Source organism: Lissotriton helveticus, chromosome 11 (assembly GCF_964261635.1).
Source record: "Lissotriton helveticus chromosome 11, aLisHel1.1, whole genome shotgun sequence".
NCBI lineage: Eukaryota > Metazoa > Chordata > Amphibia > Caudata > Salamandridae > Lissotriton > Lissotriton helveticus.
In genome coordinates, this window is record NC_136072.1 from 573,737,509 (window position 1) to 573,763,332 (window position 25,824).

The 25,824-nt window shown below is 45.2% G+C and overlaps 1 protein-coding gene across 1 annotated transcript; it reads right to left on the minus strand.

Moving 5' to 3' along the window:
- Positions 1–14,869: 14,869 nt before the first annotated feature.
- Positions 14,870–16,207, minus strand: LOC144790847 (general transcription factor II-I repeat domain-containing protein 2-like). Its single transcript, XM_078665513.1, has one exon. The coding sequence runs from the start codon at positions 16,205–16,207 to the stop codon at positions 14,870–14,872; it is 1,338 nt and encodes a 445-aa protein (XP_078521639.1).
- Between the last annotated feature and the right edge of the window lie 9,617 nt (positions 16,208–25,824).

Genomic DNA, 25,824 nt, shown 5'->3' on the forward strand with positions numbered 1-25,824 from the left:
AAGGGCAGTGCGGTGAACGCCAAAGACTGACTTTGGTAATGGTCCACAGGGAGCTTTGAAAATGGGCTCACAGTGGCACAGCGGACTATTTGTGATAGAATTGAAACGAGGAGAGGAAAAATTATCTTGCAGCTTGGCAACCATTATAGACTACAAGGACCAGGAGTCTCAGCAGCCATTGGGGGCGTGTTAAATGGATGATAATATATGCAAGTGTGGTTGCCAGCAGCTGCAAGAACAAGGGCTCACGGCGCACCTTTGAAAAAGCTCGAAGGTCGAGCGAAACATGTAAGGACTGCCGGGAAATGAGAGAGCATTTACAATAAAGAAACAAATGCTCCGCTGTTGGTGTGCGGCTTACTTTCTTTCCTAGAGGAAGATGTTGGGTGCTTATGTTAGCGGCGTGGTTCTGCCGCAAAGCGACGCACCACCTATAAAGAGCGCCATGCCTGCCCGAAGTGAACCGAAGGTGGAGTTATGGAAGCATTAAGGGCAGTGCGGTGAACGCCAAAGACTGACTTTGGTAATGGTCCACAGGGAGCTTTGAAAATGGGCTCACAGTGGCACAGCGGACTATTTGTGATAGAATTGAAACGAGGAGAGGAAAAATTATCTTGCAGCTTGGCAACCATTATAGACTACAAGGACCAGGAGTCTCAGCAGCCATTGGGGGCGTGTTAAACGGATGATAATATATGCAAGTGTGGTTGCCAGCAGCTGCAAGAACAAGGGCTCACGGCGCACCTTTGAAAAAGCTTGAAGGTCGAGCGAAACATGTAAGGACTGCCGGGAAATGAGAGAGCATTTACAATAAAGAAACAAATGCTCCGCTGTTGGTGTGCGGCTTACTTTCTTTCCTAGAGGAAGATGTTGGGTGAATATGTTAGCGGCGTGGTTCTGCCGCAAAGCGACGCACCACCTATAAAGAGCGCCATGCCTGCCCGAAGTGAACCGAAGGTGGAGTTATGGAAGCATTAAGGGCAGTGCGGTGAACGCCAAAGACTGACTTTGGTAATGGTCCACAGGGAGCTTTGAAAATGGGCTCACAGTGGCACAGCGGAGTATTTGTGATAGAATTGAAACGAGGAGAGGAAAAATTATCTTGCAGCTTGGCAACCATTATAGACTACAAGGACCAGGAGTCTCAGCAGCCATTGGGGGCGTGTTAAACGGATGATAATATATGCAAGTGTGGTTGCCAGCAGCTGCAAGAACAAGGGCTCACGGCGCACCTTTGAAAAAGCTCGAAGGTCGAGCGAAACATGTAAGGACTGCCGGGAAATGAGAGAGCATTTACAATAAAGAAACAAATGCTCCGCTGTTGGTGTGCGGCTTACTTTTATTTTTTTATTTTAAAGTTACATTAATTATTTATTAATTTTATATTTATTCAATTATTTTAAGTATGTTTAAATTAATTATATTTATCATTATATTAGTTTTAAAATAATTTTAAGACATTTAAAAAATTCGATATTTTGACAGTCTATATTTTTTACAATTGATATTTTGGAGTCGATATTTTTGTACTTACCTGTTTGTAGATAGGCAGTCGATATTCTGGCATTCTATATTTTTACCTCGATATTTTGGTAGGTCGAAATTTTGTCTGTCGATATTCTGTCAGTGAACCAGCAGCGGTAACAGTGAGAAAACTAGCAGTTGTATTAAAAATAACGGCTCCCTATCTACCTATGTTTTGCTACCAGCAACTATGTAACCATTATTTAAAACGTTGCTGCAAGCGATGCCGGCACCATGCCGTTTAACTTATGTAAAGGCATGGAGAGTAGCAAGGGGCATAAACAGTGGCAAACCTGGCTGCTTTAAGAAGCCGCGGGGCAGGGACGGCACAAGGGCACATCAGCAGCCAGGCTAGCTCCCTAATGCTAATTTTTTCTCTAACGTACACACTACCACGCCAGGCGTGCTATGCCTCTGGGCTGCTTCCCTATTGCTGCCCCGCTATTGATACGGGACGGCTCCTTAAGAAGCGCTCAGTCACATATAATACCGGAACTAATTCACTTAGGAAGTACATGTACAACAACAACTCCTCCCATATAGTGTCCAAGGACAGAGCCTCACTTTATCTGTGCTAGCGGTCCCAGTGGGCACCTAGTCTACATGACGGACACATATATCCTTATTCACTTCGGGCATTGCAGTTGGTAAAAAGTGGTCTTCACTGCTTCCAAATTCATGTTTACAACTATTCTTTCAATAAATTTTACCTGGTGTCAGTGATATTGCATCACTTGATGCATTAAAATACTAAAGACCTGGTGTAAAAATACAGTTTATCTCAGTTTTAAGGTCCTGTCCTGTCTCACTTGACTTTTGTAGCATGTTTCACGCTCCAGGTTCTCGGAGTGCTTAGATCTTCTCTGAGTTCTATAACAGATTCATGCTCACTCTTTTAATCCACAGCTGCGTCCAGCTTGGTGTAAAAATAACGTACTAATTATCATGCACTAATATGATGTTGTTGTCCGGTCGTCATTTGTATAGCACCCAGTGCGCTACTATTTGCTGCACACTGCACAGCTTGGATGGCTTTCCAAAGTCTCCCAAGTTCAGTTGTTTCTGCTTACAGAGGCCTAGGCCGTGTTTCTATAGCTGCTTATGTGTACATTGTGCATTATATAATTGCTACACGTGCACCTATCACTTTTTTGTCTTGCAATTGCATTTATACGGCGATTATACCATTTTGCAGGGGGCTGAATGAAATGATCAGTCATGTAGCCTGTTACGCCATGCTTGGTTGGAAGAGTTTTGCACTTGTCGGAAGTGTTTTGGTGCTGTGTGTAAGTGACCCGAGTGGTGAACTTAGGGTTATGATGGAAACAATGTAAGGGAGAAGTAGTACCTATATTTTGCTTAATGAGGTGTCTCAAAATGTAACATGGTTTTAGGTCCATGGGGATAATAATCCTTCCCAGGCTGTTGCCACTCTGAAGCACTGAGCTTCAAAATAGCCATTGGCATGTCTTGCCCGACACGTGACTGACTCTGTCTACCTCATTGTCAAAGGCTCCACCCCATTGAGAAACTGCGCATTTTCCCTGTTGGCCAAGTAGCCTTTGTTTCCGAACCAGCAGCTCCTGAGAGGGTTGCACTTGCACTGAACATCGGGAAAGGTTTTCGGTTCAAGGTTAGGAAGCAATGTCATCTCTCAAGCAGCCTCCACGCTAACTTGTGCACGGCTTAATTAAAGATAGAATTGTTCAACATAACAATGGCGGGAACCAGCGGGCCCGTCATTGCTCGTAACCTTGCGCCCAGCCGTTGACGCCGGCGGGGCTGTCAAATCAGAAGCGTGGAACGTTCAGGGGACAGAGTACACGTGCAGAGAGTTCTAGTAATCGAGCCAGACAAAAGACTTCTGAGAAACCTGTTGAAGGGTGAAGCCGGGGTGAAGCATTGGTGCTCTCGCTGGCTTCTGGGAATTCCATTAAGCTCATGGTGAGAAATTGGGCCTGACAAAATATCATTTGTCAAAGGGGACTTGACAGCGAAACACAAGCTGAAAGTGGACGTACGTTTATGTATTATTTATTGAATTGATCATATTATGCTTTTCGCTGTTGCAGGGGCACCAGCACTCAAGGACAGATTGATATACAGTGCTGGCTGATAGAGAGCAGAGTACAGCTTGTTGTCAATAGCGCTGCACTTTTTAAACTCAGGGCGGTAGCTGCCTCTCAAGCCATTATTCACTTTGTCCAGCGTCACCCCAGAATAATGCAGATCACCCTTCCCGGTTCTGGACTACATTATCAGACCCATTGCTATTCTGATGTGGCCACTAACAGGAGTTACAGTCCACCTCAGAATTACAAATTCCTAGGGAACACTATGGAGCTTGTGTTTTCCACCTGGACCCAGATGTGTTTAGGTGAAAGGCCCCAGGGAAAAGGGGAAATAACCACAGAAGTTGTATTTGGTATTCCTGCGCCCTCTCGTAATTCCATACTCGCCAGCAGTTAGGCGGTGACTCACAGTGGCTTTAATTTAGGTTGCTCCCACCTGAAAGTCTCCTCACTTCAAACATATCAATGGGGAACATAACCCCCAACCCAAATTGTTTTTTTTGAATCTCTACCTTTATGCTATCCAGATGTTGACATGTATCCAAGTATACCTTTCATTGGAGAATCTGAGGGGCAATTTATGATTCAATGGCATTTCCCTTCTCCCACACACACCGTTACCAGTGCCTGCAGTATCAGTAACTCTGGCTGGTAGAAATCAAGGCCTACATCTTTTAATGGGCCTCTTTATGAACAGAAGCATGTAACCTTAAAATACCCTGTTTTTGGTGTGCCGACTAACTGAAGCCCTTAAGACCTGTTGTTTCTCCCTCATCTTCATCAGTGTTGAGAGATGGGTGTATCTCTGCAGAGGAAGAAAGAGTCCGATGCTGTGAGAGACTGCGTCAGACTATCTGTAATGTAGTTCACCATTTATGAGTTTAGTGGAAAGGAATGAAATGAAAAGATCATTATTGATGTGGCTGTGAATACTCTACATAGGTATTGATTGAAATACTATTGTGGACAAAATCTTTTTTTAGCAATCCATGGGTTCGAACGGTTTGCGAAAAATGTCGAATGATTAGGAAATAGAGTTTTTAACAAGTATAACTATGTACTGTGAGCATTCTGATAAGGCGAGAATTAGTAGACACTGGTTGCAAAACGAAGAAGCAATGCACATGCAAATGCAATGAATTGAAAAACTGGAAGACAGATGTTCAAAATGGCACTAAAGCTCAACGTGTCAGTAAAATTGTGCAAGCTGCTTTCATTATCTCCTTGTTATTTTTAGAAGAGACAAAAGAAGGTTACTCTGAAAGTGATTACTGTGAGAATAGGATAGATAACACTTGTTTAGTTGTCATATTTCTATTTAATAATGTTTGTAGACATTCGTAAAGTATAAATCTATGTATTAAAGTATTTTAAGGTATGAATATCTCACAATAATGCATAGAATATCTGCCATAGATAATTACCGGTTCTGAATTTGGTTGACTCATTTATTTCTTCTTGATATATATTTAAGGTACCGGATCCCCCACGAAGTAGTCTTTTGAGCACAGAAATCCATTGAGTTTCAGGCAAACTTTCCATGGTTAAGAAGAATTCAGTGATATTGAAAGAATTTGTGATTAAAATAATTTGAAAATGATCAATTTCCACAGTTTATTTGGTTGAAGTGATTGAAAAGAGCTAAAGTAACATATGGAATAAAAGTTGAATGTAAGAAATTTGCTAAATAACACTGCTGCGTTTCAAGCATGACTCCTATGGTACTGTTTGGTGCACAAGAGTCGCACCGCATAAAAAATATAATTGTTACGAGCTCTGAACAGAAGAGATTATCCCAACATGACTACATTTAGTGAAATTATTTGAAGAAACAATTATATTATTAATACAATAATTTCAGCTTAACTATAGTGAATCTGGCATAGACCTCTCACCTCAACATTCTCCCACATTTAATATTTTGTAGCAGGATGATCAAGATGCTCAGGGTGATGCTTCCGGCTTTGTTCTCTAGGAGCAGGTAATCCAGCAGGTATGGGAGTAGTCGTTAGTCATCTGTTGATTACAGACTGATATGGGTACTATGCATTCCCGAATCTGGTTACCAGCCCATTAGACTATCAGCTTTTTTGTAATGTGTAACAGCACATGCAACTGACTGGAGGAAACTGGATTCCCTCCAGCTGTGACATGGGTTTTCCAGGAGGTCAGGGAAACCTGAGTGCGTACTTGACTGAGATCCATCTAGAGAATTCCCATCCAAGGTAGTGTTGTAGCTTCCGAACATTCAAGTAAAGATCTTGTTGGCATCAGGTGCTTCATTGTTGCTGTGGACTGAGTCATTTGGTGACCGCATGAGATCCACATGTGGTGGGACAACCTTTTTACTTATAACTGTAAATGGGTTAGCATTGATGGTGTGCGTATCCTTTGAAAAGCAATGTTAGTCGTTTTTACAGTAGATGATGATATTCATCTGTAGTTTGTGGATCATGATTGAGACCCCTGTTTGGTTTTTTGTCAGGTCACCCAAGTAAGAGTGACGAATAAATTCCAATTTCAAGCTGATAGTTATTGTTTGCCACTAGTCTGTTGTTCGCCTCAGTTTCCGGTGAAAATTCACATAATAGTTACTCCGTTTTGTAGTGTAATTGGGCATTTTCTTTGTAAACAGTCATTACAGGATATTCTAGGACATGGAGTTTGAGCCAGGGTGTGACATAATTGTGGTGTTTACAATAAGGCTTGTGGCATCTCTTTATGTTTGCTTTTGTGTTTATTTTGTCTGCTGTTATAGGCAAACATATATTTGACTTTAGAAAAAAGTGTTTTTGATCTGTATCTATTCAGATTTAAACATTTTAAATGGTGATGCTTTTTGACTAAGCCGCTATACCCAGTGAATGAATAAATGAATGAAATGTGAAATATATAAAGCATGCAGCTACTATGAGAGTGTCCAGCGCTAGGATATCTCCCCTGTAAGGAATGTGACATCTAGTCCTGGAATAGGTACGTTTTTATTAGTTTCCTGAATTAGTTTGCAATACACTTGAGGGGGAGTGGTAACTTGTTCTAGTGTCCCACCACCAATACTGAGCAGGCGGAGCCACCCCATTTTTTTTCTTTTTAGTAGCAGGGATAACCAGCAGATGTGCTGATTGTGAGCGAAGGGATCTTTGAGGGCAGTAGTTGACAAGTCTCTTTTGGAGATAGAGGGGGGCGGTTTTGTAGAAGGAAACCTGGGCTATTGTTATGCTTTAAAAACAAGCCTTTTTTTTTATTGGTAACCGGTGTAAGTAGTTGCGATAAGGAGTCAAAGAGGTGTGCTTTGGAAGGTTGACTAGCAGTGGTATTGCCATATTTTGTATTTTTTGCAAACTCTGCATCAAATAACTTGGAATGCCAATATTAGCAGAGATTTTCTTTATATGGTCAGTGTTGGGATTAATGAGTTGTGTGTTGTGGTGAAATATGGTGGTAATTGTACCACATTTCTGGGTGCACTTTTGGTGGTGACCATGTTTGTGTATGACCTTCTGTTATCCTCTCAGTCCTCAGAATCAGTGTGTTGTTAAAACAAGGCCACCTCCTGATCTATCCAAACCCAGATTGCTGTAATAGCCGTGGGTTAAGGAAGGATCAAGCGAGGGCAAGAAAAAAGGCGGGGAAGGAAGTGGACAGCAGGGAGGGAGATCTGAAAGACAAACAACAAGAACGTTGGTACCAGTTTCTACACACCAGTTACTAGACAACCACGATAACCACAAGTAGTGCCCTCTACCTGTAAAGAAAACTAAGGTCACTGTACTGGAAGGTATAATGCACTGCTTTTTCATCAGATCCCAGGAAGGATACAAACCATGCTATGTTCCCCTGTAACACATAAAAAATAACAGCCCTTACACTCTACCCTATAACACTTTGAAGATATACTGGAAAGCTTGTGTGATTGTACGTAGCCCCACAGTGGAAGAATCTTGACGCGACCAAGGGGGGGGGGAGTCAAGTACAGCGTCTTATCAACCTCATGTTAATAACCACACGTTGTAAAATAATGAATGATGGAAAGGGTTACTTCACCCGTGAAGAAAAAAGGAAAGTAACAGTACCTGAGCCACAGTAATAGTGTTTCTTCTGGTATCTTTGTTGGTACTCGAAGTACTGTATATGCAAATGTATTCCCAGCCGGAGTCGCAAGACGCTGACTCTACCGACAGGAAACAATCCTACCAAACCTGGTAAGGACAATGAGGCACTATGGCGAGATTTTGTCCTCCGCATGAACCTCGGAAAGTGAGGCTCACCAACGGAGGGCAAAGTTGCAATTAGGATGTATTGAACACAATTGTCCTCCGCATGAGCCGATGCAAGAAAGCTCGCCAACGGAGGGCAAACGGACACGCACTCCTAACCCGGAATCAATGCTCCTCCCCATGAGCCGATGCAAGAAGGCTCGCCAACGGAGGAGCTCGTACGCGGCACCCACCAGCCGGCGGCAATGCCGTAACCAAAACCAGCCGCGAACCACACGGAGATCCAAAAGGCAGTCCTGGGGTAATCCTAGAACAGACACACAGCAATTCCAGGGCTGCTGCACGGTCGACAGATCAAGAATATCCGACAAGGAAAACAGGAAGTTTCCTCCTATATAGCACCGCCCATCAGCATGCGCGAGGGATTCTGGGACTTGTGGTTGGTTTTCTTACTGCCGTGGCACACAGAAGGATTCCGCCCTTTCGAGACGCTCATGGGATCGTGACACCTTCATTTGGCTGCGATCACTGAGAAAGTGGGTGTCTGTATTCATAGAAGTGTCTATGTACGTTGATTAATGTGCTATATGCTTGCTGCTTATGTTATTTCTGGTTCTGAGTTGTACTTATATTTCCATGTTCATTTTGTATGTAGTTGCTCGGTATAGTATTCCATTTTCATTGTCATGCTGGTTGCCTGGGCTAGGATCTGAACACAAAACTGTGATCCACTAAGTGAGGATTACACAATAAATACCTTACATGATGGAGAATGTACATTCCATTTCTAGATTGTAGATGGTGTCTGGGAACATAAGGCCTGGACCAGAAGTCATATGCCACTATGCATGCTACTGTGTATGATCTACATGACAAATACCACCATTGATGGTCAACGTGATTTGCTTCGGTTTATGCATGGTTGACATGTTTCATTTGGGTTATTTTTTTACTCTTTGTGCTTGATTCACAAAGGCAAACCTACACTTTTGTGCAAGATTATGATAATTTGCTATTCACAAAGGAATTTTACTAGTAGTATGTTTGCAACTGTGGAGTCTCTGCATATAAAATAATAGGACAGTCCTATTTGTTTATATGCAGATACTCCACAGTCGTAAAGATACTACTAGTTAAATACCTTTGTCAATAGCAAACCATAGTAAACATACATTAAAGTGTAAGTTTACCTTTGTGAATCAGAAGTGGATATCTGAAGTGGTAGTGCCTTCAACTTTGTAGAGGTGTGGAATTCGCCATGTGACTAATGTATGGAATTGTGAAGTATACTAGTTTGTGTACATCTCCTATTGATTTCCTGGGGTTTGTGATAATATTATGTTCCTGGTATGCATCATTGGATGTTTTAAGGGGTGGTTCCCATTGAAGTGCAAGATGTGCATTGAAATGTATCACATTTGAGTGGAATACTTGTCTTTGTTCATGTGAGAGACTATGTTCCTGTGCACCATGCCCCTGATATAGATAGTCCTCTGTGTGCTGCTCAGTGTTCTTTTTTACTGAACTCTGTTGATATGGTGACACTTGTGGGCACGCTGTACCCCTAAAATCATAAAGCTCAATAATATGCTCACGAGTTGGGTTTATTGGGGACGGTGTTAATCTCAATTTCATGAGGCAATGTACCTCTAAGAGAAGGTACAGAATATTATATTAAAAAATACGGTCAGTTAGGAAAGGACTGACTCAATAAGTGAGGTCTAGGGTGAACTCCAAATATAATTATGTGCTGATGGAGTAAATCTTGGTTCAATGCCCATTCCTGAAAAGGAAATATCGGTGATCCCTGGATCCGATGGGACAGCTGCAACTGACTTGGGCGGAAGACATGGGAGACATAAATGATGAGGAATAAGTGGATGCCCTGCAAAGCCCACGAGATATAGCCATCCGGGCCAGATTTAGGCTAATACAATTAAAAGTCCTACACTGCTCATATTACTCATGCACCCTGCTACACAGGCTGGGAAGGGCAGAGTCAACTCTGCACTTAAGGAGCTGCAAACAAGAGGGAACCTTCTAACACATCCTTTGGGATTGTACGGTGATGCAGGGATACTGGAAGGGGGTCACTGATGAAATGGCCGGGGCCCTGGGAACGGGGCTCCTGTTGTGCGCAAAGTGGTTGTTCTTGATGATTCAAGGGGAGGAAGATTAACCAGGGCACACTAAGATATGGCTGGCCCTGGCATAGGTAGTTGCCCCCAAAAAAATGCATAAGAATGGGGCCCTCCCTCCCCTGACTCCCGCAGAATGGTAGGCAGATATGGACTGGTGCCCGAGGGCAGAGGAAGTGATTTACAAGGCCAGAGGTGCCCCAAAAAATGGGAATAATATGGTCCCCATGTAGTAATTACAGAGGAACATCACTGGGGCGGTAAAGTACAAGGGGAATACATATAAAGCCCATTCCGCACCATCGACTCTGTGCCACCATAGACTGGATATGTAATAAGGAGCTGTGACGAGGGCCTCGGTTTCGATATATGTTTGCTTAATCCACTCCCGGGGATGACTATTATGAAAAGAACCAAATATGTGATGTTGTCTCCATTGTACAACCAATATGCATATTGTTTTAAGAGCATGTTTTTGAAATAAAAATATATTTTAAAAAAAAATGTGGTTCAATGCATATATTTATTCCCATGAAAGCTCCCAGAAATAGGACAATGCAGAATAATAGCCAAAATAAAAAATAGGCCAAGTCTCAAATGTGCAGCACAATCAGTACGAAATCAGACAGCATCGCTAGCAGCATAGGAAAGGCTTCCAGCTCACCCCACAAATTCAAGAACTTATATTGAACATCTCTCCTTAGAACTGCATGAAAAGAGCAGAATCATCATGGTGTGAATAAAGAAATAAGCAATTAAAATTGTCATGCAGCCTGACCACCTAAGCAATAACGTATTACTTGCATATTGATTCAGTCTTCTCTGATCTAACATTATCCAGAGATGTCAGAACAAACTAGTTACAAAAAAAAGAACCATTGTGAATAAATGCATTACTTCTTGCTAGCGCAAGATCCGTGGATAAACAATACATTAGTGTAGTGCAGTGTAGCGCATGCTAGAGAATCTTCCTCGAGAACAGTATCATTAAAAAATAAACATTATGGGAGAGTATTGGAGTGAGAGGGTTTCGCCAGATGTCAGTGGTAAGACTTAGATTGACAAGAGATAATGCTGCTCACAGTATATTGAAAACTATGAGTAACTCAAGTCAAGTCAAGTCAAGTCAAGTTTAACTTTATTCGGTTAGATTAAAACCATCAAAGTGCACAACACAGAACATTCTAATGCAATCAATTCATTATTACATAAGTTATTATTCCAAATTACTGCACAATTTGTAAAAAACATCATATACAACGCAATCCTATCCAACACAATAGGTCCTAAGTGAATAAATACATAATAATAAATCTACAGTTAACAAAAATATCTGCTAATTACATGATATACTATTAAAAACCACTTAATATTAAATAAATAACTTCATTTAAAACATGATCCCATCTATGATATCATCAGCCTATTCCTGCATCTAATAGCACCTGTTATGTAACTGTCAACCCCAAAGCACACCACGGGCGATGCCAACATTTGTAAGTATGCTAGCGCTGGACTGACTTTCTCAAAATTTTGACCTTTTAGGAGGGGGATAATAAATTTCCTACGTAGCGAGTCGTAGACCCCACAGAAAAGTATCATGTGAAGAATATTTTGTTCTGAGAAGTTGTCACAAGGACAGGGTCTTAACGAACCTACTTTAAAAAACCCTTTCGGAAAGGCCAGTAGCCAGGGAACCATGTTATGCTTAAATCTAACTAGGACAAACACGTGATAAGGCCTATTTATCTATGTTAGATATGGTTGCAACTGTCTACCTTTGCTCAGTGTGACGAAACTTCTCACTGTGGATTTAGCTAGTTCCCTTTCCTCCCTAAACAGCACAGATCTGTCCAAAAACTGCTGCTTCAGGTCTCTAATCGCTGGTTTGCCCAGAGCGCTTGGGCTCAAGAATAGCTCAGGACAACCGAGAGAAGCCATTTGAGACTTGATATAACGAACCCAAGGTATATCTAGGCCCTTGTCTAGCGAGATGCAGTATTGTATGATCAGCTGATTTAAATTGGGCGACGGTAGGGCCCAGATTCTTAGCCAGCACATTATAGGGGCAACCACAATCTGATCTGAGATGAAGCCAGCTCCAAGATCCTCATGGATATAAAAAACAGGGGTAGAGGCCGGGACCGACAGTAATCTACGTAAAAAAACATTTTCAACCTCCTGGACTTCACCCGTCTGTAAGTAACCCCATAGGTCACTCCCATAAGTCACCATTGGAAGACACTTGGCATTGTAAATTTTCAAAAGTGCGGGGAGAGGGTTCGAGCCAATTCTTTTTGCAAATTCCACAATGGCCCCCGAGGCTCGGGCTAAGATATTCCTTTTATGCATACGCTGGATAACCCACGAGCGTCTGTCGTCAAAAAGAACCCCCAAATAAGGGAAAGCGGGGACCTTTGTTAATTCCATATTCTTACAATGGAATTTAGCCTTCCTTGCTCAACCAGAGCCAATGGACATAGAATGGGAATTTTTAAAATTCGTGACCAAATCTAGAGAGTCCATAACATCGATATAACAATTTAAAAGAGTTTGAAGCCCTCTTGAAGTCCTTGCCAGCAAAACAGCATCATCTGCTTAAAGCAGAGCGGGAATCATTTTGGTACCGGCCCTTGGGATGTCTTTACAACTGGCAGTTAAAACGGCCCCTAGATTGTTATTATAGAGTGTGAGCAACAAGGGTGTTAAAATGCACCTCGTCTCACCCTTCTTTTGAAGGGCAAAAAATCTGTGAGGCTCCCATCTTTGTTATAACGCACTGACGCTGTAGAATTCTCATGCATTGCCGCCAAGAAGGAAATCAAATCTGCATCTAAGCCCATGCCATGCAATATTGCCCATAACTTTGATCGATTAACAAGATCAAAGGCAGAAGATGAATCCATAAATGCAAGATGCAGGTCCACCTGCTTAGCGACCGTGTACTTTCCTATTATTAAATGAAGATTGAGACATTGACCCACGGTACCTTTGCCCTGCCTAAACCCATATTGGAGATCTGAGATGATAATATTTTGATCCAACCAGTCCGTTAGTCGGGCAAGGACAACTTTCCCCATGATTTTGGCAGCGGAATCCAAGAGAGATATTGGCCTGTAACAGGCCAGGTCATCTCTGGCTCCCTTTTTCAAAATTGGAATATTAACTGCTTAGGCCCAAGACAGGGGAATGCCAACCTGGGCAACTGCATTAAAAACCTGAGTTAAGACTTTGGACCATAAAATAGGATCTGCTCTATAAAGGTCAGCTGGAACGCCGTCAGGGCCCGGCGCTTTCCCCCTTGATGTTGACCCAATTGCTTTTATTACTTTGTCCTTAGTAAAATGCTAAGGGGACGAAACACACCCACTGACCACTGTCCAGCGTGGAGAACCTTGACTAACCTCACTATAAACACCCCCAAAGTGTTGTACCCATTTCTCAGGGGGAATGAGGCAATCTGAAACGGGATTAGATGATTCATCAAAGGTAGGACTATTCACCACGCTCCAGAATCTGGAACTATTTGATAAAACACTTGCTTGGCTAAGCTCTTCCCATGCGATCTCTCTTAGGTGTTTCTTCCTACTCCCCACAACAATTTTATATGCCCTCCTTGCATCCTTAACCCTATCTGCAGATCTTGGTTTCCCATTAATCTCGTCCCTGAGTGCTTTATGGGCTCTTATACAAGTGTCATCTAACCATTTTTTATGTTTTGTAGGCATAGTTTTGCAAGGAACTGTCAAGTTAGCCGCCACTTGTTTTGTAATACAATCAAAAGCATCCAGGACTATTAATGGATCGACGCCCTGGTCTGAACAAATACCAAACTCCTCTATACAAACACCAGTTAGGCTTTCAATAAAACTGTCCGGGGTAATTGAAACCCATCTTAGCTGGCGAGCTTGATCTTTTGGAGCAATGTTGGTATTATTTATGTGTACCAGAGGGCTAACTTTGTCAGTGGCACAAATATTAAGATTCAGTGTCAGTGGGTTGTGATCGCTTAGGCAATTATCCGTTACCCCAAATGTAACTAAGTGGTCTGCCAGAGAACCAGAGACTAGGATATAGTCAATGGTGCTATGATGGCCATGGCCAATGTATGTAGGTATGGGGGAGAACGTATACCGCTGAATTGGTCAGATCAAATTATGGTCAGATAAGAGACTCTCTAGAAAGATCCCCGAGGGGGAATGTTCAAAACGCGTTAAACCCTGCGGGCAATATTCCTCGTCTAATTTTAAATACAATCAGTCGGACAAACATGGATATTAAAATCACCTAGGACTAGTATGTGGTAGTGCGTATTAACCGTGGACTCATACTCAGTCAAACATGTAGAGAGAGACCTTAGGTCAGTGGTCCACAAACTTTTTTCGGCGGGGGCCACATCAACTTTCCTTTCTGTAATGAGGGGCTGAGGTCAGTCTTATAACAGGAAATGATATGGGCCAAAGTGACAACCAGTATTATTGTGGAGATTATATTGCCATTTTTTTTTGCAGCTGCCCTTCGCTGGGCCCTGGCGCCACCTGTTGTTTGCAAAAAAAAAAATAGAAAGTCTTCTCGTTTTTTTTTGAAGTTCCACAGATACTCCTTTTATTTTATAGATATAGATTAGATTTGAAAATAAAAACACAAGCTGATGATATTTTTTTTTGCCACACAGTAAAATACCATTGATACAGAATAATTGTAATAAACAGGCTGACTTTAGGGTGGTCCTGGAAGCATGCAGGCCCTTCAGGAATGGCGGATAACAAAACACAAGCAGCCCATCATCACATGACATGCTGCAGTCTCATTTTGTATGTGACATCACTGTTCAAGAAACATGTTGCCTATAAAAAGAGCATTACTATACTGACATTTTTTCAAATTCATAGTTACTGAAATCAGCAGGCTTACCATATCAGTGTGAGCTGTGGGCTTGCTTCTGACTGGTGAGGAGACTGATGTCAGGTTCCATTCCAGTTACAGCCAGTCTCAGAGACTGATGCAGGTGTTGATCTGAGAGTCTTGATCTTGTTGGATTTTTTATCAACTTCATGCGTGAAAAAGTTTGCTCACAGATATATGTGCTCCCAGAAACTGTGGACATCTTCATTGCATGCTTTCTGATGTTAGAGTAGCTCTCGTTTGGGAGGGAAGCATAGTACTCTATGAGACAGTTGGGATTGAATGCGTCTTTCAGCACATCACAGGTCTGCAACTCAGCCAGTTCAAATTGAAGAGAAGGCAGGGTGTCATTAATGTCAGCAACAAAAGGGTTCTGGAATATGCGAATTTCTTTAACGTGGGCATGAAGCTCACGGAACTGCATACTGAACTCCGCTCTCAGCGTTTCCAGTGCGTCCTTGCACTTCTTGGTTGGAAATGAGACCGCTGTCTCCTCAGCTGAGAGGCTCCGAGTAGCAGGGAGATGGGTGAAGTCTTGTTTTTGCATTTGTCCAACAAGCAGCGCTATTTTATCCTCAAATGCTTTGATGTGGGAACACATGTCACTGATTAATGTTCCCTTGCCTTGGAGCTGTAAATTGAGGCTGTTTAAAATTTCTGTCACATCTGTTAAAAAGTCAAGGTCCCATTTCCATTCTGTGTCGATCAGCTCTGGGACAGTTTTTCCCTTTGTCAGGAGAAAGGCGTTAATTTCGGGTAGCAGCTCGTAGAAGCGCTTCAAAACTCTACCCCGGTTTAACCATCTGACTTTCGCGTGGTAAAGCACGTCTCCATGGGCAGACTCCAGCTCGGATAGAAAAGCTTGGAACTGCCTGTGTTTTAGTCCATTTGCTCTGATAAAGTTTATGCAAGACACAACCACCTTCATGACAGATTCCCACTTCAGAACTTTGCAGCACAATGCTTGCTGGTGAATCAGGCAGTGGACTTGTAGTGGGGGGGCGAGACCTCGTTCCTCCATTTCTCTTTTTATGTGCCCCACTAACCCCCACGGCGCACCAACCATACTCGGAGCACCGACCGTTGTGATGCTAGCCAGCTTTGCCCAGTCTAAATCCAACTCTTCCATCGTTTGGCGTACTTTACAAAAAATATCCTCTCCTGTCGTAGTATCCGTGAGACTTTGTAGAGCTTCCAGCTCCTCGGACACTTCAAAAGATGAATTAACTCCCAGAATATAAATCAGCAGTTGTGCTGTGTCCTGCACGTCATTGCTCTCATCCATTGCCAATGCAAAACACTCAAAATGTTTAGCTTTCTCTTTCAGCTGGACATGTACATTATGCCCCATTTCTTCAATTCGCCTGGTAACTGTAGATGCGGACAGACTCACCGCGTTCAGGGCATCTTTCTTGTCCGGACACACCTTCTCCGCGACAGCGTTCAAACACTTCTTGACAAACTCCCCATCACTGAACGACTTTCCACAGCTTGCAATCAGTTTAGCTACCTTGAAGCTGGCCCGAAGAGATGACAGGTTCGCCTGTGTTTTGGCGTAGCATTGTACTCTGCTGGGCGGCAAATCAATTTTGTAGCTTAGCCACCTTGTCTCTCCTCACTTGGCCCAGCAAGCTAGCATACTGCCCTCCATTGCGGGTTTCATAGTGTCGGAGGATATTAAGTTCTTTAAACACCGCCACAGTCTCTTTGCAGATTAAATAAACTGCCTATTCCTTGCACTGGACAAAAAAATAGTCATCTGTCCACTGCTGTTTAAAAACTCTGCACTCTGAATCTATTTTCTGTTTCCCCAACAGTTTCGACATTTTGTTGTCTGTCTTTCTTCCGTTCTTCTCAGGTTGGTAGGGGAAGTAAGGGGGACCTGATTACAATGGGCACACGGTTCTTACTTGCGTAGAAGCAGGCAAAGGACAGGCATCAATCCGAAGCTCTGTGTTGGCGGGAACTTCTGTGTTAAGCGATTGACAAACAAGGGACACCACACGGTTTGAGGTTGAAATAAGTCAAGGTTTATTTTCCACACAACAAGGGAGATTTGAAAATGAAATGTCCGGGGGATTCTGTAGGTCCCACGACATCCTCTGCAGGGGGAAACAAAAAGGTAGAGAGAAGCCCTCCGTTATTACTCAGGCTTTGCAAAAGGATTTAGCAGGTTGGGAGGCAGGCGCGCAACACCCATTGAACTCAAAGGTCTTCAGCCCCCCGTCGTGTGTGGCTGCCCGGGATGAGATAGATTCCGGGGCACACACATAGCCGCACCCGAGCCCTTCACAGGTCTTTAAAGACCTTTTGCATGTTAATGAGCCTTGCTTCTAAGAGCCCCTGCAGCTCCACTCTGCATGCTGCCTAAAGATTCAGCCCCCCCCCCGAATTTTTTTCTTAGCCCCCCCCCCCCCGAAATTTGGCTCTAGTTGCGCCTCTGGTGGGAGGTGAGGAAAAGTTGCACCACTATCACGGGGGAGTGAAGGGTCGGGGCCGTCACCTGAGAGGAAGGGGAAGGGAGAGTGAGTTATGCGCCGCGTAGTGCCCAGCCCAGCCTTTTCTCCCTCAGGTCTCCCGCTCACTCCCACCTCCCGGTAGTGCAGGTCCCGATTTCCACGGGCGCAGGAGTCGAGCACGTACCACCTGCTCTAGCCATGTTCCTCCGGGACCGTGGCGGGGCGGAACACAGGGTCATTGGTCTCCAGACAGGTTCTCTGTATCCTGTGGCGACTTGACAGGCAGCGTCCTCTCCTTTGGTAGGATTTCTTCCGACTTGCAGCTTGGCTCTCGTTCCTCGTCTTCCGCCTTCCGGATCCTTGCCGCTTCCTCATTGGATGCAGGCTCCTTTTCTTTTGCTGGCATCTCAGGTACCCACCTCCAGGGGGCGTGGCCAGCGTCACTGCACAGGCACGATTCTGTGAGCTGAGGAAAAGAAGAGGGATCCACAGCGTCAACCTGGTCAAGACGGTCAGGGTCACCAGGAGGATCCTGACAGTGGGCCACTCCAGTTGATGGGCCGGAAGTGGCCCGGGGGCCGTAGTTTGGGGTCCCCTGCCTTAGGTGCTCTAAGTCATCATCTCTCGTAAAAGAGTTGTAAAAATGAATCACTAACAGACTAGGTAAGTTCTTAGCTGTTAGTTCAACTACTAAAATATTTGGAGAAAGTGAGTCCATTAGCTTGACTTTATATATTAGTTTCAGGTTAATTAACAGCAGGAGCCCCCCACTGGCTCTCCCCATACTGGACGGTATAGCATGTTTACAGAACGTTAAAAAACCGTCCAGAAAGTAGGAATCTTTATGGTCCCAAGTTTCCTGGAGGGCAATAATGTCGGCGCCAGCGAGAAAATGCTCCCAATTGCTGTCTCCCCTTTTGGTCTTAAGACCAGCTATGTTCCAAGATAAAACTTTTAAAATGTCTTTCTTGGGTAAACACCCAGTAGAATGAGAGTTGAGGTCGTCATGTAAGGTGGGGCTAGATACTACGTCCGGACGGTGGGGCCACAGGTGGTATGCTATGCACGGTGATAGGTGTAGGGTCCTCTATCATTGCCCCATGGTTTGATGTGTTCACCAAAGCTATATTGATAACATTTAGTCAGTCTTGGGTGTCAAGCCCGGATAACACCTCAAACCTATTTATATTCGGGGTAAAGCAAGGTGTCTTGTTTAAATTTCTCTTAGAGGGTTTATAAAAATAGACAAGTGGCAATGCCAAGATAGATGTAGAGGATAATGGGCAGTGATCCTCCGCCTTTAAGATCATCTGAGCAACAGATGGGCTCCTAAAATTAACAACCACACAGTCCCCCCTATGTTCTAGGGGGACTGACCCACCCATGCTACTCTACGGACCATAATGATGTTGTTAAACATGGCTGCCCTAAGCCCTTTGTGTCTAGTTAGCCAATCAGCAGTTTTATTCCTCAGCTGTGCTCAGGATTCAGTCGGGTCTTAGTGAAGGAACACCAGCCCGGACCCTAACCAAAGGACAAGCCGCCGGTGGTAGATCTAGAATATCATGGGCTGGCTTGTTGGGCACATGGGGTAAAGATCTGGAACCATCTCTATGTGGTGTGTGTTCAGCCATTACTTCCCTGTGGGGGGGGCTCTGGGAGGGCAGAGTTTGGGGACCTGAGTGAACCATCTTCGCCAGCCCGCCTGTCCCTTGGGAGCCTGTTCTTAATTGCAAAGTATGCCCCACAGTGCCAGGCGGAAAATGCGGAGCCTGCACACAATCGGTGCGCACATGATCAACATAATTGTTCGCCACTTCGTGGGTCAGGTCCCTGCTTCGTCCACTAGCACTCGACAGGTCAAATACTTCTGAACAACACCCCCCCCCTACAGCATTACTATGGCGCCTAATCACTTCTGGGTTCACCATCAAGTGTGTACCCTGTGTCAAAAGAGATAGTTTTTCCTCAATCGCCCCCAATCTGTTCAGAAAAGGTGCTAAAAGCCCAGTGATTAAGGTCTCTATATGCTTCCAGTAATCTGGATTGCTTCCACGGTCTCCTACCATAGACATATCGGCATTATGAGTAGCGGGCACTCCATTTTCAGACCTCAGAGACGACATTCCATTTGCTCCTGAGGTTTGAGATTTAAATTTAGCTTTGGCGTTGGTTTTAGACCTCAAGGCTACCCCACCCCTTGCGCGCTTTGCAGAAGGTTCCCCGGTTCCCCCCTCATAATTAGTGTCTGTCCCCGATTTAGGAGCACCTCCCGCAGCTTCATTATCGCGAGTAGATCTTTTAGATGTGGTGGCTCGATCACCTCAATCTATCCAAGGCGATTTTGGAGGTGGTGCTTGCTGAGTAATCAAGGCAACAGGAAAATCTGCCACAAGAACTTGAGGTGAGGTCACCGAAACCACCTGAGCGCTTACACTGGGAGAATGGACTGTAGCCAGGCCACTCGAGTCACTCAGGTTTACCACCTCAACTATTCCCACCTCAGGGTTCGGTTCGGTAGCAACAGTGCTGACCGTACCTACATCAAGCGGCTCTATACTGGAGCAGATTAAAGTTTGAGGGACTGCTACTGGTGATTTGACTTTACTGGTGGCCCCTAGAGATGATCTTTTTTGCCCCATAAACGGCCCCAAAGAGAGTCTTTTCTCAGTTAAGAGTATTTCATGCTGCAAAACAGGTTCTGCCCTAGTTAAAAATGCGTCCAGGTACCTGCCACACCACCCCCAACCCTCTGTCCAGTTAATTTGCGTTTAGTGGCCATTGATGAAACAAACAGAATCCACAAAGAATAAAGTCAGTAAATGTCACTAACCGAGTCCTTAATAATTCTTAAAGGTGCTCACAATCCAAATGAAAGGGGGTGGCCCAGCCCAGCCTACTCCTGGCTACGACGGGCGCGGACGGGCTGATTTAAGTGCCTCCGGGCGCTTTGAAGTGACGCAGCCGGTATGCGCCACTCAAAGGTGCCAGGAGTTGGAGTCCCTGCGGCCCGGCAGCACCCCCAGGGCAGCCTCCACTTGCGGCGAAGAAAGCAGGCAGGAAAACCGCTTCGGTTGGCAGAAAACAGGTAGGTCGGCTCCCCCACGGTAACAAGAAACAGCCTGCAATGAGTTTAGACTTGCTGAATAAACGAAACCTCTTTTTTATGTGCTTTTCAATATGTTGACAATAGAAGTGTTCAAAAGTCATACTGTGCTTTTAGCTGTTAAGGTGTCACAGGCACCCAAGGACCAGTCCATATACAATGCTGACTGTTCAACAGTATAGTACTATGTGTTGTTCTTAGCACTGCACTTTTCAAATTCAAGGAGGTAGTTGCACCTCAAGTCGCAATTCACTTTCCCAGTACTGCCTCTTTTGGGCCCTTTCTTGAACCCTAAGGCAGATGCCCTTTTTTTGCGGGGGGGGGAATCCTTTGGTCTACACGAGGAATACATCTATACAACTTCTAGGAAGCTTCCTGCAACTTTGCCTTGCACCCACGGTTAATACTATAGCCTTACAGCCTGCCGTAGCAGGCTATACCAGCTATTAACCCCTTGCATGCTTGCGACGGCCGGGAGCCGTCACGCGTCACGGTGAGCGTGTGCGCAGAAGGCCCCCAGCCGTCTTAATACCGCCCACTCTGTAAAACCCCACGCAGCGCGAAAATTCACGCAAGTGGTTAAAGGCGTGCTCCCGCTTTAAAGCCCCGAGTCGAAGGCGAGGGACTTTAACAAGGAACGGGACTTTAATAGCCAATATAGCCCTGCTACGAAGGGCTATAAGGGTATTAGAACATTCTGCCACTAGAGGGCTGAATGTTCTAACAAATAAAACAAAGGCTTCTCGAAGCTCGAGGGGATGTAAATCCCCTCGCGCTCCGAGAGGCCTTTGTAAAACTTTGGAATGTTGCACTGCAGGAATTTATCGGCCCGTGAAAGCAGGGAGCACTCCATTGTCTTCAACGGAGCTCCCAACATTCCAATGTTCTAATAAGAATTATATGAAACAATAGTATCACTTAATATCAGTAATAGACTAGGTTCCCATTCTAGTCTTGGAATTAGTTTTCCCAATTTTAGGAAATGCTTTTCCCAAAAATAATCCGGTTTGCACCCTTTACCGGCATGACATGAGCATTTATGTAATGTCATACTGCTGATAGTACAGTAACAATATTATTACCCCAATACCACCCCTTTCCCCCTTTAGAAACTCTTATGGGAATCATAAATCAATTTGGACCTCTCATCGTAACTATCACAGGTGTTATTTGCATACATCCATCACAAACTGTATGATCGCACGCAAAAAAGCAAATATCAAGAGCAGGGGTCCCCAAACTACGGCCCTCAGGCCACATCCGGCCCGTCTAATCAACTGGAGTGGCCCACTGTCAGGATCCTCCTGGTGACCCTGACCGTCTTGACCAGGTTGACGCTGTGGATCTCTCTTCTTTTCCTCAGCTCCCGGAATCGTGCCTGTGTGGCGACGCTGGCTATGCACCCTGTAGATGGGAACCTGAGACACCAGCAAAAGAAAGGGAGCCTGCATCCAATGAGGAAGCGGCAAGGATCCGGAAGGCGGAAGATGATGAACGAGAGCAAAGCTGCAAGTCAGAAGAAATCCTACCGAAGAAGAGGACGCTGCCTGTCAAGTCGCCTCAGGATACAGAGGACCGGTCTGGAGACCAACGACCCCGTGTTCCGGCCTGCCAAGGTCCCGGAGAAACGTGGCTAGAGCAGGCGGTACGTGCTCGACTCCTGCGCCCGGAGAAATCGGGACCTGCACTACTGGGAGGTGGGAGTGAGCGGGAGACCTGAGGGAGAAAAGGCTGGGCTGGGCACTACGTGGCGTGTAATTGACTCTCCCTTCCCCTTCCTCTCGGGTGACGGCCCCGACACTTCACTCCCCCGTGATAGTGGTGCAACTTTTCCTCACCTCCCACCAGAGGCGCAACTAGAGCCAAATTTCAGGGGGGCTAGGAAAAAAATCAGGGGGGGCTGAATCTTTAGACAGCATGCAGAGTGGAACTGCAGGGGCTCTTAGAAGCAAGGCTCATTAACATGCAAAAGGTCTTTAAAGACCTGTGAGGGGCTCGGGTGTGGCTATGTGTGTGCCCGGGAATCTGTCTCATCCCGGGCTGCCACACACGACGGGGGGGGCTGAAGCCCTTTGAGTTCAATGGGTGTTGCGCCCCTGCCTCCCAACCTGCTATATCCTTTTGCAAAGCCTGAGTAAGAACGGAGGGCTTCTCTCTACCTTTTTGTTTCCCCAAACAGAGGATGTCGTGGGACCTACAGAATCCCCCGGACATTTCATTTTCAAATCTCCCTTGTACTGTGGAAAATAAACCTTCACTTATTTCAACCTCAAACCGTGTGGTGTACCGTGTTTGCCAATCGCTTAACACAGAAGTTCCCGCCAACACAGAGCTTCGGATTGATGCCTGTCCTTTGCCTGCTTCTACGCAAGTAATAACCGTGTGCCCATTGTAATCAAGTCTCCCTTACTTCCCCTACCAGCCCGAGAAGAACGGAAGAAAGACAGACAACAAAATGTCGAAACTGTTGGGGAAACGGAAAATAGACTCAGAGTGCAGAGTTTTCAAACAGCAGTGGACAGATGACTATTTTTTGTCCAGTGCAAGGAATAGGCAGTTTGTTTAATCTGCAAAGAGACAGTGGCGGTGTTTAAAGAATTTAACATCCGCCGACACTGTGAAACCCGCCATGGAGGGCAGTATGCTAGCTGGGCCAAGTGAGGAGAGACAAGGTGGCTAAGCTACAAAATGGATTTGCGCCCAGCAGAGTACAATGCTACGCCAAACACAGGCGAACCTGTCATCCGTTCGGGCCAGCTTCAAGGTAGCTAAACTGATTGCAAGCTGTGGAAAGTCGTTCAGTGATGGGGAGTTTGTCAAGAAGTGTTTGAACGCTGTCGCGGAGGAGGTGTGTCCAGACAAGAAAGATGCCCTGAACGCGGTGAGTCTGTCCGCATCTACAGTTAAACTTGTAAACTTGTAAACTTGGAAATTTATACAGCGCAGTTGTTGCCCGAAGGTGTCCAAGCGCTAGGATAATCGTGACCTGCGGAGAACAGGGAAGGGGGGGAGAAGACAACAGTTTAGTAGGCAAATGTGAAAAGGTGGGTCTTCAGATGCTTGCGAAACGAAGTAAGGTTCTGGGTGGCTCTAAGATGACATGGTAGAGCATTCCAGGCCTTAGCTGCGTTGTACATGAACGTCCTTCCACCGGTTCTAGATCTTTTTATTCTTGGGACTACTGCTAAGAGAGTCTGGCTGGAGCGAAGACTACGATTTGGGATATAGTGAGTGATCAGATCACGGGTAATGATAGGTCCCATTTCCCAGAAAGCTTGATGGGCTATACATAACGCTTTGAACAGAATCCTCTGCCGGATCGGTAACCAATGGAGGCTAGTCAGTCCGGTCCTTACTGAGTGTCTGTGTGGGATTGTAAGTCGAAGGCGAGCTGCACTGTTCTGTACAGTTTGCAGCCTCCGAAGGGTGTATTCTGGTGCACCCAGATAAAGAACGTTATTAAAATCAAGACGGGAGTGAATGAGCCCTTGAATGGCAGCCTGTTTGGCTTCCAGGGGGAGGAGAGGGAAGATTTTATTTAGCACTCTCAGAATGCCAAAACATGTGGCTGATAGTTTTATGGCTTGGACATTGAAGGACAGTAAACTGTCCAGCCATACCCCAAGACTTTTGATGGTATTTTTTGGGGTTGGAGGCGGTCCTAGGCAGGAGGGCCATAGGGAGGGGGAAAATGCCGGCTCTGAAGGTCCTAGGAGCATCAGCTCAGTTTTATCTCCGTTTAATTTCAGGGATGATGACGCCATCCAGTTCCTCACTTCCTCCAGGCATTCTCTGAGCCCGCCTGGCGCAGTTCGAGATGCCTCCTGCGCCAGTGAGACCACCAGCTGCGTGTCGTCCGCATATGAGATGATTTTAACTCCAAATGGGCGGACGACGCTGGCCAGTGGTCTCATGCATAGGTTGAATAAGGCAGGGCTCAGAGAGGAGCCCTGAGGAACTCCACAATTTAGAGGTCTGCTGGAGGAAACTGAGTCGCCATCAAAAACTCTGAAAGATCTATTCCCCAGAAAGGATTCAAACCATGCCCAGGCTTTATCCTTAATCCCCACACAGGACATGCGGCTTAGTAGGGTGTCATGACACACTGTGTCGAAGGCCGCACTTAGATCAAGGAGGATCACTGCCACTGATCCTCCCCGATCCAAGATTTTTCTCGCTTCCTCTACAACCATAAGGAGGTCGGTCTCTGTCCCGTGCTTAGGTCTGAAACCCGTCTGAGTGGGATCCAGTATGTGGTGGCCCTCTAGATAGTTCACTAACTGATGGTTTACGTATTTTTCCAACACCTTGCTCAACCAAGGGAGCAGAGAAATGGGGCGATAGTTGGCCAGATCAGACGGGTCCAGATTGGGTTTCTTGATCAGTGACCTAACCATGGCCTGCTTCCAGACGAGTGGGACGGTGCCGGATGAGATGGAAGAGTTTAATACTTCTCTGATAATGGGCAAGATGGTATGTGATGCTGCCATTAGGATGTCAGGAGGGGCAGGATCGGCCGGCGAACCTGATTTGACACTGAGGGCTAGTGATTCTAGAGTGGAGAGGTCTAGTGGGGGGAAGTGAGTTAAGCTGCAAGGAGTGGGGGAATTTGGCAGGCTGAGGAGGTTATTAGATTGAATAGACAGGTCGGTGTTTGGGGGAGAAAAGGTTGAATAGATTTTGTCGATTTTCTGGTGGAAGAATTCGGCAATGTCATTACATTGGGTGACAGATTTCTCGACATGCACCACAGGGGATGGGTTCGTTAGCTTTTTAATGATCTGGAAGATCTCTTTAGGTTTAGATCTAGCAATCAGGATTTTTTCGGCGAAATACGTCGACTGAGCTGCTTTTATTTGAGTTTTGTACTCGTTGATGGATTCACGGTACCGGGTTTTGTTATCCGCCGATTTGTCTAAGCGCCAGCGTCTTTCCGCCCTTCTACAGAGACGCTTTTTTTCTCTGAGGGACTGGGTGTACCAAGGGGCGGTTTTTTGAGGCCGCTTCAGTACAGTCTTGCTCATTGGGAGAGTAGAGTCAAGAGTGTGGGAGATCCAATTGGCATATTCCTGGTTTGCTAGGGCGGGATCATCCGAAATGACTGGTTGTGAGCTAGCCAGTTTAGTGCACCATTTATCGACCTCAAGGCGCTTCCAGGCTCGCCTGAGCTTGGTAGTGGGAGCCGGAGGAGAATATTTAGATGTGGTCCATTTGAAGGGGATTAAAAGGTGGTCAGTCCAGGGTAGGGTAATGCCTGGGTCCACTGTGATCTCAGAACAGTTTGAAAAGATTGGATCTAATAAATGGCCTTTTTCGTGAGTGGGAAAAGAAACACGTTGCGTGAGTTGTAGGGCCGCTAGATCATCTAATAGGGTAGCAGCTGAGAGGTCTGAGGGGGAGTCA

Bases quoted from the DNA above. Each gene is read 5' to 3' on its own strand.
- LOC144790847 (XM_078665513.1), bottom strand. From the start codon at position 16,207: ATGGGGCATAATGTACATGTCCAGCTGAAAGAGAAAGCTAAACATTTT.